Source organism: Carlito syrichta, unplaced genomic scaffold (assembly GCF_000164805.1).
Source record: "Carlito syrichta isolate Samal-C Ts95f unplaced genomic scaffold, Tarsius_syrichta-2.0.1 Scaffold130654, whole genome shotgun sequence".
NCBI classification, from domain to species: domain Eukaryota; kingdom Metazoa; phylum Chordata; class Mammalia; order Primates; family Tarsiidae; genus Carlito; species Carlito syrichta.
In genome coordinates this window covers 122274-134872 of record NW_007074750.1, presented here as the reverse complement: position 1 = coordinate 134872, position 12599 = coordinate 122274, and the positions used below count along the sequence as shown (strand labels likewise).

Below are 12599 nucleotides of genomic sequence, written 5' to 3'. Positions count from 1 at the left end.
CTGCCTCCTGACCACCCTGATGTTTTTTCTCCTGTGACCCAGTGACATGTAGTGACCCCTCCAGGGGACCTGTAAGCATAACACACTTCTTCACTCCAGGCCTTGTTCCTGTTTCCTTCTGTGGAGGCTCCAGCTTTACCACACCATGTATGATGACTGCGTACCCAATTAGTATGACTCTAAATTATAATAAAAACCTGGCCAGAGGGCAATCCTCTCAGGTCCCCTCCCACTGTGGGAGATTTACTGTCCTCTCAATAAATCCTGTTTTCTCACTTAAAAGCAAAATCAAAAAAACTGGCTAGCTTTGCTGACATCTCCAGGCACAGTTACACAAGAACCCGTCAGGGTTCTGGTCCTTCTTTCCAGCCTCGGTGAGGAAGCCTCTGACTGAAGTGGATGAGAATTTGTCCTCCCCTGTCACGAAGGCAACCCCAGCTTCCCTGCGGGTGACCACCACAGGCGGGAGCCCCAAGCCCACCCCGCCCCAGCCTAGCGCCTCACCAGCATCGCCCATGGAGCTGAAGATGCTCTCGGTGACACACATGATAGTGTCAGTGGCCTGGTCGTATCGCCCGATGGGCTCGCCTCGGCTGGCGAGCTGCCGCACGTGCTGCAGGAGATCATGCAGGGCCTGGCTGACCGCACTGGCCGCCGCGCTGACTTGTTTCAGGAGCTCCCCATCGGTTGTGGCGGCCTGGCAGGCACGCACGCAGTTCTCCACCGAGCGGTCCACCAGTTTCCCCGCCTCAATCAGCTGCTCCTGGCACACGGGGGAGCTGAGGGTAGGGCTCACCACCTGAAGCAAGAAATGGGCAGGTCAGGGACAAGACAGGGATTCCGCCTCACGGTCGCTTAGGAAACAGAGGGCTCTGCAGGTTGCTTGTGGGTCCTAGCAGGCTGGACACAGAAAGGAGGAGAACGGCTGCTGCAAATCCTGCCACGGGAGGTCAATGTCAGGCTGAGCCAGCTCACAGACCGCCACAATGGGACACGACATCAAGCCCAGATGGGGTACTTCTTGTCTCCCGACTCAGCATCACTGAGGAGACACATGAGGTGGAGTGGGAAGGCCAGCAGACAGGCCTGAGAAATAGCTCCAGTTCTGCCACTTAACACTTCTCTGGTTCTAAGCTACTCACTAGCATTTAGGAGCCTCAGGTGCCTCATCAGTAAACTAGAGATAGCAAGGCTTAATTTGCAGCATTGCTGGGGAGACTTAATGAAGTGATGCATGAAAGGCACAGTGTGTACAACCCTCTTGACAATTAACATCCTCCCTTGGACATTGTGCAGTACAGAAAGGGCTCGCTTGAACTTTGCAGAGTAGTTCTGGACCCGCTGATAACGCTGTACTACACAATGCAAGAACCGCTTTTGTGCAGGTGTAAATAAGATGCAGTGAGAAGTCCAAAGGGGAGACACAGCAATCTGCACAAGGAAATGACTGGTGAAAAATACCAGCTGCCTAAGGAATTGAGCAAAGAATAGTAACCCAAATTAGACAGCTATGCTAAAATCTTATCATGTCACCTAAAAGAAGATACCTAAAGCAAGCTCTGAGTCTGAGACTATTTGAACAAAATCTTCCTCCACTTCCTCCAAATGCCTGGAGGCAGACGGGAGCACATGACACTGTGTAGAAAGAACTAGGGCAGCAGTTGGCTTACCTTGGCACATGCCACAAGCTGGGAGGTGGAAAGGGCGCACTGGGTAGCAGCAGCGATCACCCTGTTCTGTAGGACGGTGTCTTCAGCCACTTGGGCAACATTTTTTGCCTTTAGAACCAACATGGCAGCAGCATTGGCAACAGCTTTGGCCAAACTCATTAAAACATCCTAAGAAAAGGGAATCAGAGACCATTCATTTCTTTTTTTCTAATCGCCCATCACAGTCTGAAAATAAACATGTTATTAAAATTCCATCTGACGTTTCTCCTTCTGCACTTTAGAATATTTTTTCCACTTATTTTTTGAAATGTCAACTTATCCTTAGAGGTAATTAAGGAAGACTTGCATCCTAAAAACGCAGTCTTTTACACATCCACCAAGGAGCGTAGGTTTAAATCTAAAATAGGTTAATGTGAGGGAAGGTTTTTCTATTTCAACCACAGATTCACACTCAAGCACTTATCCAACATGGAGTCTTGACCACAACTCTTGGCTATGTGGTCAGTATGATAGATCGGGAGACACTGGAAACAGATCCAGACGCTGCAAACATCAAGTACTACAGGAAGGTTAGAATTCATGGCCTCCAAGTCATCAGGCCCCAGTGTCACTTGAAAATGTATCTTTTGGATTTCTACTTTGGCAAAGATCCAAATTATCATCAAAAGCTTAGCCACATCTCGGCTTGGCTCAGTGGCTCAGGACTTTGGCTGAGGCGAGTGGACTGCCTGAGTCTGCAGGTTCGAGACCAGCTGGGGCAACTTGGGGAGACCTCGTCTCTACAATAAATCAAAAATTAGCCAGTCATGGTAGCACACGCTTGTAGTTCTGGCTACTTGGAAGGCTGAGGCGGAAGGATTGCTGGAGCCCAGCAGGTTGAGACTGTGGTGGCCAGGAGAATGCCACTGCATTCCAGCCTGGGCAGCAGAGTGAGACTCCAACTCAAAAAAAAAAAAAAAAAAAGGCAAAAAAAAGAGAGAAAAGCTTAGCCACATCTCTACCTCCAGAGGGCAACATTAGACATTCAGACACATGGTTGGCACTAACACCTCCGGCTCGCCAGCAGAGGAATGCTCTGAACATCTTCTGTAGCCTTCCAGATAGGAATGAAACTATGATGGCAACAAGCTACCAAACAATCTGAATGAAGATTGAAGGAGCTCAGAGCCTTCAAGATCAGCCGTTGCTTTAACTCAAGGAGAAGACATTCTGCCTGCAGAATGAAGACCCCTTTGGTTTAGCCCACCAGCTTTGTCACCCATCTGTGTGACCCAAGAATAACAGTTACATTTACTTCTTTGCTTTTAATATTAAAAGTAGTTTGATTTGGAAATGCCTTCCCAAACATAGGAGCCATTTTTATTCTGAACAACACGTCAAGACTTTTCCCTCAGAGGAAATGTGGTCAGAAGTCTTTATTAATTCATCAGATAATAAAAAGCACTTTTGATTCTAATGCAAAGGGTACCCACGGAGGCCTTACAATGAGATATTTTATGAGAAGATCTACTGGAAAGAACGTTCAGCCTGATAATTTTATACAGAGCAGACTACATATATGCAATCCAGGCAAATCAGAAACCCATGAACCCACCAAGCAAGCTGATTTTAAAACAGACAAAACCAGTCAATATCTGTCTGGGATGGAGGGGCACACCTCATCAACAAGGGTACCTGCACAATGCATATTTGTATACCTAACCCTTAACTGTACCCCACAATTTTAAAATAAAAAATATGTTTAAAAAAAAAAACAGACAAAACCTAAGAGGCCTTAAGGAACAGGTCAGTCCAGTCTCATTGAGGTCTGTGATGTTTCCTAGATATTCAAGGAAAAATTAAAACCAGTGGCACAGCCGAAGAACTTTTAGGAATTGCTCCTAGCATGGCAACGTTACAGTTCCTGGACATATCTCTCAATGCTCAGTGAAAACACAGCTTGAATGTCACAAATTATTTAAAAGACTTTTAAAAATAACTTCCCAAAGTAGGTCATAGTATTCCTTCACTTGATATGCATTCATCTTCTCACATAGGAGCTAGAATTTGGTTCTACAGAATCATGATGGTTCTAAAGGGCTTTGTTAGAATCATTTCAAGAAATGCTGTTCCTCCTATTAATTTTGCTCCCCTCCCTCCAAAAAATGCAGTTAGAAAAAGAACGTGATACGACAGCTATAGTTGCTGACAAGGCCTTTGTCAAAATTTTCAACAAGACCACTATTATGCATCCTATGTAAAATAAATCTTTGTTCACTCTGGGAACGTGCAGCACATTAAGAACCCAAGAAAAGCTCTGAGATGGGATCTCAAGAATCAGCAAAAGAGGGTAAGAAATCCAGTGCCAGTTACCCACAACTGGAGGAGGCTGCAGAATTGCCTTGTTGCACTGGTCTCTGTCTACAGACCTTACGCAAGTGAAAACATGTAAGTCAGCCCTTCCGTTGGCAACAAAGACTCAGCAGGACTGTCAGCCTGAACCTGAGCCCGCTTGCCCAGTGGGGATGAACAGAAACAAACATTAGGAAGCGGAGTTTGCATTCAAATGCAATAAAAGCAATCTGTCAAATGGGGACACAAAAAAAAAAAAAATATATATATATATATATATATATAAAGCTTTTGAAGATAAAATGAGGCAGAGATGTCTTAAAGAATTGTGACTTTCTCCTCAACCTTTCTTAACACTTTGGGGAAAACAATAACATTCGTAAGGAAACTAAACTAACCACTTCAAGATAATTTAGCCCAGTTAACCAGCAGTTGAATCTCATATTTGCCAAATTCCTATATAGTTACCTGCCTACAAAGAATTATCTGCCCTGATACAAAAACTAAAGGCAATGCAAGGACAGTCTGGGGATCAGGAAGGGGAAGTTGGGATGGAGACACAAGGAGCTTGGGTTTAGTGGGATCTATTTATGAGGTCTGCAGTTAATTCTGGGTCTAGTATAGTTATCAGTGGCCATATCAGTGTAGAAATGGCTCTGAGGACTAGTCCTTACCTCCCACTGTAGGGATTCATCCTCTATCATGGCAGGAGTGTTTGTGCACTGAGTGTCTTATTGCCCTGCAGGGCATAAGTGAGTCCTATGGCCCCAGTGCCACAGGCACATGGAGGGTGAGGGCAAACAAACACATCTACGGCGCAAGTTTCACGTCTCACGACATATAGGATCACATCTTAGTGTATCTGACACATCTTGTTTGTGCTGATGAAGTTTGGTACGTCTAGATAAAATGGCATGCAAAATTGCCATTCAGGAAGTGAGACACCTATATGCCAGAGGAAAGCTGGATGACCTTTTTGCTCTTGCTCTATAAAATATCACAAAATCAGTGCCCAATGAACGATGTCAAAGAGGATGCAGCCACGAGTGCAGGAAGAAAGGTATTTAGGGGTGTCAGGTAGTTAATAAAAATATTATTTTCCTGGATTTGGTAGTATCTGTGGTATTAGTTCTTATAAGTTGATAACTTACTGTGATTTCTTCTCTCTAAAGTATTTAGCAACATATATATACAAAAATCAACAATTTAGAAAAAAATTAATGAGTAAAGGCCAATGAAATTCTGCAGAATTCCCAGTGAACTTGGACACAGAATCTGGCAAAGGATATCCTCCAGGGAAGTAAAGTGTTAGAACCACAACACTTTACTTGGGCTGTATTTATATATAACTTGCAAAACTACACCCATAAGAGGAGGATTAAAGGGCATCAGCCCACAAGCACAAGAGGAGAGAGACGTCCTGGCCTGAACTGCTCAGCCACGGCCTCTGCTCCCTCCCCACACCCCGTGGTGGTGCTGGGAATGGAGGCAGACAAGTGGAGATGCCATCCTAGCCGAGGTGTGGTGATGCTGCAGACAGTGGCTACAGCTGCTCCCCAGAGGACAGACAGCACATGTCCCCGGTACCAAGAAAGAACAGTCATGAGAGACTTCTCTGCCATACTTGTGGTTTCTGGTAAGACAGAAAATAAAACTACCTCTGAATTCACAGCAGCACCTACAATGTGCATGTACATGCAGGTGTGTCGGGGCATACATACATTTTCATCCCTATATGAAGACTCAAGAACGGTGCCATTAAAAACTGCCCCCAGCTTGACAAACAGGACTAGCCAGGAGATGATGATTATAGAGGTTGGGTGGGGAACATGAGGGAGCTTGTGACTATTTTCTCCACTGTGGAGTTTACATCATGTCCAGCATATTGACAAATAATCAGAAGGGCAAAATAAGTGCTTTACTGGGATGATGCAGTTTTTCCACCAAAAAATAATCTTTTAAAAATGAACACAAAAAGACCCCACTCCCAAGACAATCCACCTCCATCTTATTCTTTCCAGCTCAAGGAAGATTTGCTTTGTTTTCCAACACCGTCTCCCTGCTGGGGTCCAGACCATCACCTGACTCCTTCCCAAGGTTGTAAGGCTGCAAGTATCTTACCTGAAAGCGCTCATCAGTCTCATTCTCCCCAATCTGTCTCAGAAGATCCCCACTGGCTTGTCCAATGCTTCCAGCAGCAGTCAAAACCGTCTGCCGAGGCTGCGAACAAAGAACACAGCTTGACTGGAAGGAAAATGCTTTTCCTCTTTCAAACAGGGCAGTCCAGGAAGAGAAAACTCACTGGACTGGCTCCTTTGTACGTAAAATGAGAGCCTCAGGTATGAATGTCCTGGTGAGATCCCTGCAAGGAAACATCCAAAGTCTCACAAACCAGCAATGGGTGGATGGATTTGAAATGTCCAGTTAGTGACCCTCATTCATTCAACTGGTAAGAAGGCAAGGTGCGCTCTATGGAAATTAGGGTGCTAACTTATATTCTCTTTAAGTGTACATTAGTGCTGGGTGCAGTGGCTCATACCTATCATTCCAGCACTTTGGGAGGCTGAGGTGAGAAGATTGCCTGAGCCCACGGGTTCGAGACCAGCCTGGGCAACTTGGTGAGACCTCGTCTCTACAGTAAATCAAAAAATTAGCTGAGTGTGGTGGCCCATGCCTGTAGTTCCAGCTACTTGGAAGACTGAGGCAGAAGGATCATCTGAGCCCAGCAGGTTGAGGCTGTGGCGGCCAGGAGTGTGCCTCTACACTCCAGCCTGGGCGACAGAGTGAGACTTCAACTCAAAAATAAACAAATACATACATAAACAAACAAACAAATAAAATGTGTATTAGCCATGAGTGCTAAGTTCCTGGGGTTGTGTCTAATCAAGCACCCTTGAAGGGAGGCCCAGCCACTCCCCGAGGCAGAACAATAGCTTCTGCAACCAGTTAACAACTCCTAGTACTACTATGTAGAAACATACCCACCCAGGAAGGAAGGAACAGAGCAGGAAGCAAGAGCCCCGTGGTCCCTCCAAAGGATGCAGCTGCCTCCCCAGCACCCAAGGGACTCCTCACCTCTCCAGAAGTGGGCTGGACAGCTTTCAGCAAGTCTGACACTGCCCCAGCAAGGGTCCTGGCAGCTCTGAGTAAGTCCTCCCCGCTGCCCACCTCATCGTCCATGAGGGCCGCCAACAGTTTCACACCCTTGGACATCTCCGTCAGGTTGGAAGAAATCGTGGTGATAGCACACCCCACAGCAGTATAGTCTGTGTCTGCTGGGTCACCTGGGATAGAGAAGCACCATCACCATGAGAGGAGGTGGGGATGCTGAGGAGAGCCCAGGCTTGCAGAGGGATGTGGTCCTGGGGAGAATTTTCAAAACTCCACATGGGCAGGAGTTCCTCTCCCACTGTCCTACAGGAGCCAGACACAAATTGCCACTTGCGCACAGGGAGAAGGCTGCCTCCAAGGTGGCTTCAGAAAGGTCTTTTCACCTGGAGGTCTCATGCACTGATGTACAGAGCACCAGCACCCTTAAAATTCTAAAGAAAGTCTCAGCATCTCATAGTACCCCTGTCAGCAAGGCAAGGTCAGGCGAGTTCCTGGCTGTCCCTTGATAGCATGAGCCTGGGAGAGTCAAGCCACACCAGAAGAGAGCACTGTTGGGCGGGGTGGGCAGAGGCACAGGGGATGGGTCTGTTCCTTCAAAACCGCTCTCAGCCAGGCTCGGTGGCTCAGCCTGTAATCCTGCGCCTTTGGGAGGCTGAGGTGAGTGGACTGCTGAGCCCGTGGGTTCGAGACCCGCCTGGGCAACTTGGCGAGACCTCATCGTTACAATAAATCAAAAATTAACCGGGCGTAGTAGCGCACGCCTGTAGTTCCAGCTACTTGGAAGGCTGACACGGAAGGATTGCCGACGCCCAGCAAGTCGAGGCTGCGGTGGCTGGGAGCAGCCACTGCACTCCAGTCTGGGCGACAGAGTGAGACTCCAACTCAAAAAAAACCAAAACAACAAACAAACAAACAAAAAAAAACCACTCTCAGACTGTAAGCTCCAAGAAGGGAGAAACTAGCCTCGACAGACTTTGAAGTACATTCAGCACGTTCACGAACAATGAGAAGAGCTAACTTGGTGTTTTTTAGTGATGAAACATGTTACAGACAAAAAAGAATGAGACGTCCCTTCCATTTCTCCTGGGTCATTGGGAGAAAATAAGTGCTGTAAGGGCCAAAAGAGACTTTCCTCATAATGTGAACGACTGTTGTTTCAATCAACAAATAAAAACTCATTTTTTTATTTAAATTTTTTTTTTAACAAAACCATAGCTCTCAGGGACTTACCAGCCGTGAGGTTAACAACTGAAGCTGTTCCAGCCGTGATAGCATCGACTTGAGAATGGATTTCATGTTTGGATTCGTCAACTTTGTTCTGAACCCATACCCTAGATGCCTGCAAAACCAGACAACAGCATGATATGATCACAGCACAGAATCACCCAGGAGGCCAGAGAAGACCTGCCATAAAATAAGACCAGCATTTTGGCTACCCTCTTCTTATGGAGCTGGTGCTGACAGTGCTTAAGTCATCTTAAGCATTATCCTTAGCAGAATGTTTGCTCCTTCAGAGATGCAGAATGGCTTGTGCATCCTCCCTGTGTCTTACACTAACTATAATGCTTTTGCTTTCAATTTTTAAGATCTTAGGGAGAAAAATTTGATGCCCCTTTACTCAACTAAATTTAATTTTAAAAGAATGAGGAGAGAAAAAAATCAATGTCTCATAATAATACTGCACATCAGCACTAACACTTGTCTTGCTTTTTAGGGAGCAGTGTTAGAATTAGGGTGCTTCAGCTTACAAGTGCTCTTTGTCAATGCAGGAAGTGTGTCTCGTTGACATGTATCCCCCTAAAGACAATTGAGTGGCATACTCATGGCAAGATAGGGGGATGGGTCAAGACCTCTGGTTTTGGATCCAGATCTACCATTAACAGGCAAATTCTTCGTAGGTCCTGTGCCTTACATTCCTTCCACTGTAGAAATTTAACAGCTTTTAAAAACCTTTCCATTTCTTATACTTTATGCTTATTTGGTCCTATAAATAGCAAATTCTCTTATTTTCTGGCATTTCAGAACTTAGTTGATAAGCGATCATTGATCTTGATAAGGATGACCCTGCAGAAAGGTGCCGATCTGTTTCCTAAAACATCCCAAATGGGGAGGGGGCACATTACATCAACAAGGATACCCACACTTTACCTATTTGATGACCACTTATGTGATAAGTTGATAACCCTGAATTGCACCCCACATTTTTAGAATAAAAAAATAAGAGAAAAAAAACCCCCAAAATATTAATCTAGGTTCAGGGTGTGTCTTGCACTAAAAATATTTCATTGCATTCTAAGTCCTTGAAAATGGGTGAAGCAGGAATGATAAATCTAAATATTTAAAAACTCTACCTCACAATTATACTGGATATGGGAGTCTGCTATATCTATTTCCACTCTGAAGTTCCCCAGAGCAAAATGTTTAATGCTTCTGGGTACTTGGGAGAAACAACACTGAAGATACTAGCAACCTCCATGCACACAAGTGTGCAAATGAAAATCTCAGCATTCAGGGAGAGCAGTTGTCCCGGCCGCACAAGACTGGATCTTGGTCCTGGCCTGTGATGGCACTGTGATGAAAGGGGACATGAAGAAGCTGAGCACTTGGCTAGAACGCAGATTCTGATCAGTAGCTTGGGGTAAGGTCCAAGATTCTGCACCTCTGACAAGATTTTGAGTATTGCCATGCTGCTGGCTCAGGGCTTGGAATTCGAGCAGTGAGGAGTTGGATGATTTCATGCAGCAATAGTAGGAAGGTCTCTGGACCAATCACCCTGCCCTGCTGAAAAACTCCATAGTAGGAATCGAGTGGGTCTCCAAGCACAGTCCCCAGACTAGCAGGATGTGCATCACCTGAGCTCTAGTTGAAAACACATATTCTCAGGTCCCACCCCAGGCTTACTGAGGCAAAAAATGGGAGGGGGCAAACAACACATGTTTTAACAAGTCCTCCAGGTGATTCTGATGCCTGCTACAGCTTGAGAACATTAGCAGCAATCACAAAATCAGTTAATGTTTATTGAGCTCTTACTATGTGCCAGGTACGCCACTAAAAATCCTGCAAGTGATTAGCTCATTGCATCTTCACAATAACCCTATTTACAGACAACAAAGTAGAGGCTTAAAGAGTACTGGTGCTGGGATTGAACCCAGATCACATGACACTAGGATCTTAGTCCTTAGCTCTTCCATGGTTCTGCCAGTAGCACCCTGTGATTCTCTCCTGTGGATGCAACTGAGAGCCAAGGAGCCAATAATCTTGAAAAACACATGGGTTTCCACATCACCTAGCTGGAGGCAGAGATTCATCTGGTTGAAAACAGATAGAATGCATAACTCTGTTTTCAGCCAGGGCTGAGACATGGAATAAAAACTCCCAAACAATATTTACCATATCCTGGCCGAGAGGCGGCAGTGAGTCGAGCTCGCTGAGGTCATCCTGGGCCTGCTGGACAGCGTGCATGCTTGTGTTGATGGTCCCCATAAGGGCCTGCTGGGCTGAGGTCTGCAAAGGCAGATGAGCACAAGGCAGTCATACCACATTCCTGGGGCGTACATGGCCCTTTATGCAAAACGAAGCAAAACAGAACTCTGAACTCAAGATAAGCAGCCAGGCTACGTCTTAACAAGTGCCTGAACCAACTCCCATTTCAACCTGAAGGCCAGAAATAGATACTGCATGATATTAATAGAATACAAAATGAAGGTGATTGCAATAGACAGATTATAATCAGAAGCATGTAGACAGCTTCATTAGCTGACAAGAAGACTCAGGAGAGTCCTTGCAGGGGACTAAAGAGATCTGATCCTTGAGTACTGAGGACCAAAGACCTTGTACACAGGAAACAAACGAGTGTTAAAACAAGGCTGTTTCATGATAAATACTTGAGGATTCTACCCAAACCTATAGTTAACATGCTTTTTCAGCTTTGAGACTCAGGCTTTCAAAAAGTCTTCCCCAATAAAGTAAGGAGTTCCAAGGCAAGCCCGAGAAAGGCACTGAGTCAGGCCAGTGCAGCAGAAAGGAATCCAAGACCCCAGGGGTGAAATGTCAGGACCACTACAGATCTGTCTACTTCTCAGACTCTTCAAGGGTATCTGGACCAAACAGCTCGATGGTGTTAGGACAGGGGAACCAGAGTCTGTATTTATCACACAGTCACACTGACAGGTCCCTAGCTCTCCAGCCCTAGAGGACACCTCTGAGCCCAGGCAGACAGTGGTCAAAATCATCTAATTAAAAGAATGCACAGCTGAAGGAGCCATGGTTCAGACGGGAGCCAGAGTGAGTTCCCACACAGTTCATCACCGCCACTGGTGCCCCTGCACACTGGAAGCAGCATACGAAGAGCAGGAAACAAGCACTTTGGGAAGCCTCACCAGGGGCGGCATGTGGCCTCGGTGCATCTGCCCCACCAGGACCTGCTGCTGTGGCGAGGGCATGCTGCCAACGTTGAAGGTCTCAGGCCCACTGGAGCCTGAGCGCATCACAGCGGGCAGTGCCACCGAACCGTGCTCGGCCTTCCCGGTCCGGTTGAACTGCTGCTGCAGGATGGTGGACCTGTGGGAAAGGCGGTAAGGTCATCGCGGGAGCCGCCCGCGTGGAGAGCAATGAGGATGTGCCGCAGACGTCACGTACATTCCCCGCTTTATGCTGTGGAGGTCCATGGAAAGAGGCATGTACGGACAGAGGACTGGGAAGGAAGACACAGTCCCACGCTGCCCCAGAGAAGAATCCTGAGATGAACCCTTTGACAACCAGTAATGTAAGTGAAGCCTCCCAGTGGACCATTTAACGTGGGGATGGTATTATGCAATTAGCTATTCCTATAAAGAAACAAGATATTCCTGTAACAATGATGTTCCTGGCTTACGTGAAGGCTTTGGATACACTGATCTATTATTTGGTAAATCATCCCTGAAGGGACATTCACTCAACAAGTATCTACCTTGTGTAGGCTCCACTCTGGGCCTCAGAGATACAGGTCATTAATCCTTAGCTTGAAGGGAGAAATGTGGACATGAACCTAAGAAAAATCTCCCACAGTTTTGATACCCGCCCCAGGCACAAGGCCATTGACCATGGAGCATGTTTAACCACCTCTGGGGCTGGATGATGCAACAAACTTGGGCACCTTTTCCACATGTTGTCTAAGCTAAAGTCTGGGAAGATGCTTAAGGGTGTCTAACAAAAAACATATTTTTTTTTACAACTTGATATTTTCTTAGAATGAATGGTTAAGTGCCAAGGATCTTGATCATCTGAGGGCAGCATATCTTCGGCAGAAGCCACAGGGAGGGTCTAGGGGAGTCTATGTGTGTGTGTTGATGTGGGGAAGGGGTGCAGCTGATTAAGAGGAAGGGGTCTCTGTCCCAGAGCTCTTAAACCAACACAGATCATTCTCTGTTACCCAGGAAGGCTTGACAGCCATGCTAGGATCCCAAGCAACAGACACTCGTGGAGAAATATTGTCTGGGGGTGGGGTGG

At 46.3% G+C, this 12599-nt stretch overlaps 1 protein-coding gene across 1 annotated transcript in view; it reads right to left on the bottom strand.

The window, feature by feature from the left end:
• Window positions 1-12599, bottom strand: part of LOC103250582 (talin-2) — a gene marked incomplete at its 3' end in the record, with an annotated part of 178179 nt that overhangs the window by 52873 nt on the left and 112707 nt on the right. The window contains exons 13-19 of the mRNA XM_008049176.1: window positions 11492-11672; window positions 10503-10616; window positions 8343-8451; window positions 7077-7285; window positions 6123-6221; window positions 1671-1838; window positions 505-799 (exon numbers count right to left, since the gene is read on the bottom strand). Of these exons, the coding sequence (XP_008047367.1) occupies window positions 505-799; window positions 1671-1838; window positions 6123-6221; window positions 7077-7285; window positions 8343-8451; window positions 10503-10616; window positions 11492-11672 (1175 nt within the window). The remainder of the gene's footprint in view (window positions 1-504; window positions 800-1670; window positions 1839-6122; window positions 6222-7076; window positions 7286-8342; window positions 8452-10502; window positions 10617-11491; window positions 11673-12599) is intronic.